Below are 5,621 nucleotides of genomic sequence, written 5' to 3' on the forward strand. Positions count from 1 at the left end.
TTCAATTTAACACTGAGATGGAAGTCTATCAGGTGTCGGAGATGACCCGTTGCAGACTCTTCGCGGCATTACTCAGAGGTAGTGCCCAACAATGGTTCTCCAAGTTGGGACCGGCTAGCATAAGAACGTGGAGGCAATTGGAGGACTTATTCGTCAGACAATTTCAGTCGACCCTCCACTATTCGCCTCCTGTGGCCACGTTAGCCAACATCAAGCAAAGGGAGGGGGAGCCCTTGGCAGAATACTTTCGTCGGTTCAACGCCGAGGTCCCCAAGGTGAGAGGAGCCAGTGAGGAGACCATCAAAAATTTCTTGATAGCAGGGCTGAAAGAAGGATCGAAATTTTGGAAGAGCCTCCAAGCGAGTGAGCCGAGGACCTTGGCCGAGTTCTATGAGCAAGCCGAACCCTTCAAGAGGGTAGAGAAATCGATGAGAGAGCTGAAAATCAGCGAAAGCTATCGAGACAAGAGGGACCGATCCTCAAGCCCTGACGAAAGGAGGAAGACATATCGGCGTAGTTCGAGCCCAAAAAAGTCTGCCCGTGGCAAAGAGACCACAAAAGATTCGGGGAGGCCTTATACAAGCAAATGGCAGACACACACCCCTCTGGTAGCCTCTATCGACCACATATATGCTACATATGTGGGGAAGGGGGTATTCAGGAAGGCAACTCCTCTCACAGACTACAATAAAAGAGACACTTCGAAGTATTGTGCATACCATGAGGCCACCGGACACGATACAGCTGATTGTAGACAACTAAAGGATGAGATCGAGACTTTGATTAGACAAGGGAAGCTTACGGAGTGGGTTGTCAAGGAGGTTCGAAGACACAGGACGGATTATCATACCGTCCCTCCTCCACCCCCAGAAGACAAAGAAAGGGTCCCTCGGGCTGGTAGTATTCATATTATTCTAGGCGGGTCTCACATTGGTGGAGACAGCCGGAAGGCGATGGACAGATATGCTCGGGAAGCAAAGGACAAGCCGCTCACCAACGTCAATCATCTAAGCCAAAGGCCCCCGGAGCTCTTTGAAAGGGAGGTCGATGATATCGTATTTAAAGAGAATGATGCAAAATGGGTGCATTACCCTCATACCGATGCCCTAGTCATAAAAATGAAGATTGGGACGGTGAATGTTCACCGAGCAATGGTGGACACCGGGAGCTCGGCTGATGTTTTGACTTATGATGCCTACAAAAAACTGGGATTATTGGATAGAGAATTAACCTCAACATGTGGGCACCTGTACGGGTTCACGGGAGACTCGATCGGAGTGAAAGGGACAATTCGGCTCCCGGTGACCATAGGAGAGGAGCCTCATGTGGCCACCCAGATCGCTATGTTTACAGTCGTAGACCAGCCTTGTGCCTACAATGTTATAGTAGGCAGACCCCTTATGAGGGCAATGAGGATGGTGACCTCGATCCATCATATGACGATAAAATTCCCAACCCCCACGGGGGTAGGCATCTTGAAGAGCTGTCAATACGAATCCAGGGTCTGCTACAACCAGGCACTCAAAGCGGCCGAGTCAAGAAATGCCTCAAGGGAGGTAGCTGAAGCAGGTGAGTGCGACATCCCCATGGAAGAGGCAAAGGGCAGGAAAAGAATACGTCCTGAGGACCACGAGACTTGTAATTTGATTTCAATTGAGGAGTTGCCCGAGAACTACTTCGAGCACATGGGAATTCATGTGGAACCACGCCCAGGGGCCTTACTAATGAAAGCATCTCAGCCCATCATGTTGATACAAGAGGGGATTGTAGAGGAAGCAAGTGATGAAGAAGAGAGCCCAGAACAAATCACTGCAACACTTAGGAGAGGGAAGTGGGCACGCAAAGAAACAACAATCACTATGGACCCATCCGACGGAATCACTCGAACTGTAACTGCGACCTCTGAACGCTTGATAAACCCGACCCAAGCTCACCAAACCGAGCTCAAGGATGCGGAAGGTTTGGCAATCACGGAAATGGAAAAAACTAGCGAAGCTCGAGCAGATCTAGACCCGAGAATGCCCTCAATGGTCGAGAGGGCCGGGGCCGCGGAGGACACAATCCCGATCTTGGTAGACCCAAATGATCCCTCCAAGGTACTCAGAATAGGCTCTAACCTAAGTCCTGACTTGAGAGAGGATCTAGCCCGCTTCCTAAGGGAGAATTTGGATGTCTTTGCATGGTCACACTCTGATATGATAGGGATAAACCCAAATGACATATGCCACCGGCTCAACTTGGACCCGAAAAAGAAGGGGGTTAGGCAAAAGAGACGGCCGATTAGTGGAGAGAGGGCAGAGGCCCTCAGAGAAGAAGTGGATAGATTAATGGAGGCAGGACTTGTGAGAGAAGCCTTCTACCCCGTGTGGCTGGCCAACCCTGTGCTTGTCAAGAAGCCCAATGGCAAGTGGAGGACATGTGTAGACTTCACCGACCTGAACAAAGCTTGCCCGAAGGACAGCTTTCCTCTACCCCGAATCGACCAGCTGGTTGATTCCACGGCTGGGCACGCGCTGCTTAGTTTTATGGATGCTTATTCGGGATATAACCAAATCCCCATGTATGGGCCAGATCAGGAGCACACCTCCTTTATTACTGATCGGGGCCTTTACTGTTACATCGGGATGCCCTTCGGGCTCCTTAATGCGGGGGCAACCTATCAGAGGCTGGTGAATAAGATGTTCAAACATCAATTGGGGAAGACTATGGAGGCCTATGTAGACGACATGCTGGTAAAATCGAAAGAAGCGAGGGATCATGTCCGCCACCTGGCAGAAATGTTCCAGATCCTAAGGGAGTACAGAATGAAACTCAACCCCCAGAAATGCGTGTTTGGGGTTGAATCGGGGAAGTTTTTGGGATTTATTGTCAACCATAGAGGCATTGAGGCCAACCCAGCCAAGATACAAGCACTACTCGAGATGAGATCCCCTCGACGGGTGAAGGATGTTCAAAGCTTAACAGGACGAGTGGCTGCCTTAAACCGCTTCGTCTCAAAATCCTCCGATAAATGCCAAGAGTTCTTCAAAGCAATCAAAGGAATGGGGAGGAACTTTAAGTGGACCGAAGAATGTGAGGAAGCCTTTCAGAACATAAAGAAGCATCTCAGTAGCCCTCCCATGTTGACCAACCCAAAAGCAGGAGAAACTTTGATCCTATACTTGGCCGTCTCCGACTTTGCAATAAGTGCAGTATTAGTCCGAGAGGAGGATGGTGTCCAGCTCCCGGTATATTATGTGAGTAAAAGGCTAGCCGATGCCGAGACTCGATACACAAGCCTCGAAAAGCTAGCGTATGCTCTGATTCTGGCCTCCCGAAAACTCAGGCCCTATTTTCAGGCACATAAGATAGAAGTGCGAACCTCCTACCCCCTCAGACAAGTGATGCATAGACCAGAATCTTCTGGTCGAATGTTGAAGTGGACGGTTGAGCTCGGCCAATTCGAGGTGGATTATAAGCCAAGGACTGCGATCAAAGGCCAAGCCCTGGCCGATTTTGTGCTAGAATTTCCCCCTCATCAAGAAGTGGAGCCGGGAGCCCTTATTGTTATACCTAGCACAGAAGAAGTTGGACTGGAAAGACAAAATAGTGCCCCATGGTGGAGCCTATATGTGGATGGTGCCTCTAACGGTGATGGAGCAGGAGCTGGAATCGAGCTAATCAGCCCAGAGGCTCACAAAATCAGACATGCGACCCATCTGGCCTTTCATGCAACCAACAATGATGCTGAGTATGAGGCCCTGATCAACGGTCTCAAGCTAGCTTTGGAAATGAAGGTCGAGAATTTGAATGTATTTAGCGACTCCATGATTGTGGTCTATCAGGTAAATGGGGGGTATCAAGCTAAGGGGCCGAGAACAGAGCTTTACCTGAAGTGCGCACAGAGGATAATCGCAAGATTCAACGAGGTGAGGCTGGAACTAATCCCGCGTGGGCAGAATGAAGGCGCGGACGAGCTAGCTAAGCTCGGTTCACGCCGCGAGAGCACTTTGCTAGGGACCGTGCCCCTTGATATACAGAGGCAACCTAGTGTGCCCGAGCACGAGGTGGGCAGCCTCAATAATGAGCTCGGCCCCACGTGGATGACATCTATTCTAGCATACATAAGAGAAGGTTCACTTCCGGATGAAAAGAACGAAGCAAGGAGAATAAAATACAAAGCAGCCCGCTATGTGATATACGACGAGATTCTATACAGAAGGGGGTTCAGTGTTCCTCTTCTGAAATGCATACATGGGGAGGAATGCAACTACATCCTAAGGGAAGTACACGAGGGTATTTGTGGCAATCACTCGGGGGTAGCTCTCTAGCTCAGAAAATCCTCCGTCAAGGCTACTACTGGCCAACGCTGAAAAAAGACGCCTTTGAATTCTCCCGAGCTTGTGATAAGTGTCAACGATATGCCAATTATTACAACAACCCCGTGGCCTCTCTCACATCCCTCATGAGCCCCTGGCCCTTCTCCATGTGGGGAATTGATCTGATTGGGGAACTCCCGAAGGCCAGGGGAGGTGTCAAGTATGCGGTAGTTGCGGTAGACTATTTCACTAAGTGGGCAGAGGCCGAGCCCCTAGCCACTATCACAGCGAGAAAGCTCCGGGAGTTTGTATACAGGGCTATTGTATGTCGCTATGGCATCCCTTACAAGCTGATATCTGACAATGGGAAACAATTTGATAGCAAGGAGATGCGAGAGTTTTGTGAGCAGCTGGGGATTCAGAAGAGCTTTAGCGCAGTCTGCCACCCCCAGAGTAACGGGCAGACAGAGGCTGTTAATAAAATCATTAAGCATACCTTAAAGGCAAAGCTTGAAGAGAAGAAAGGAGCATGGCCAGAAGAACTCGCCCAGGTCCTATGGTCTTATAACACTACACCCCGAACCACAACTGGAGAGACCCCTTTCTCTCTGGTGTATGGGTGTGAAGCTATGGTGCCCGTTGAAGTGGGAGCAGGATCTTTTCGAAGGGACAACTATGACTCAGAGGCAAACGAGGTCAATCATCGGCTCTATTTGGATATGATCGAAGAAACTCGAGAAGAAGCTCAGATTAGGATTGCGGCATATCAGCAGAGGACAGCTAGGCATTACAACAGTAAGGTTCGAGCCCGATCTTTCAAGGTGGGAGATTTAGTTCTGCGCCGGGTCATGCCAAATACCAAGGTGGTGAGTCACGGAGTCTTGGGAGCAAATTGGGAAGGCCCTTACAAGATAAAATCGGTGCGCTGGGAGGGAACCTACCACCTCAATGATATGCAAGACAAGTTGATCCCAAGAGCCTGGAACGCAGAACACCTTCGCAAGTATTATCAGTAATATTATTCTTTTCAGACTTAGTATTATCTTCAAATATTCCTAAGTCTCGGGGGGTAGTGCCATATAGGTGCCTCCCTGAGACCACAAGCATGTATTCCTTTCACTTCCCATTATCTATGAATAAACGATTGATCTCTATTTGTGCACTTGATATTTTAACTTCTGTTAATAGATTAAATACCCAGCAGGGGACCCCATCATTGGGAACCCATGCGAGGACAGAACAGTTGTTTTATTAACATGTTAAATCAAGCTGGGCCCCGACCCGCTTGATGCCAAGAACATGAAACGAGCCGGGCCACGGCCC

The 5,621-nt window shown here is 49.4% G+C and overlaps 1 protein-coding gene across 1 annotated transcript; it reads left to right on the forward strand.

Moving 5' to 3' along the window:
- The first annotated feature begins 428 nt into the window (after positions 1 to 428).
- Positions 429 to 5,314, forward strand: LOC141719423 (uncharacterized). Its single transcript, XM_074521801.1, has 5 exons — positions 429 to 1,133; positions 1,518 to 2,403; positions 2,572 to 3,227; positions 3,447 to 4,265; positions 4,808 to 5,314. The coding sequence occupies exons 1-5, from the start codon at positions 429 to 431 to the stop codon at positions 5,312 to 5,314; spliced, it is 3,573 nt and encodes a 1,190-aa protein (XP_074377902.1).
- The last annotated feature ends 307 nt before the right edge of the window (positions 5,315 to 5,621 follow it).

The sequence above is a fragment of the Apium graveolens genome, chromosome 4 (assembly GCF_009905375.1).
Source record: "Apium graveolens cultivar Ventura chromosome 4, ASM990537v1, whole genome shotgun sequence".
Taxonomy (NCBI): Eukaryota; Viridiplantae; Streptophyta; class Magnoliopsida; order Apiales; family Apiaceae; genus Apium; species Apium graveolens.

Bases quoted from the DNA above. Each gene is read 5' to 3' on its own strand.
- LOC141719423 (XM_074521801.1), top strand. From the start codon at position 429: ATGAGAGAGCTGAAAATCAGCGAAAGCTATCGAGACAAGAGGGACCGA. The intron at 1,134-1,517 runs GTGAATGTTCAC...TGCTACAACCAG, and splicing joins TAAAAATGAAGATTGGGACG to GCACTCAAAGCGGCCGAGTC. The intron at 3,228-3,446 runs GTATATTATGTG...GGCCAATTCGAG, and splicing joins AGGATGGTGTCCAGCTCCCG to GTGGATTATAAGCCAAGGAC.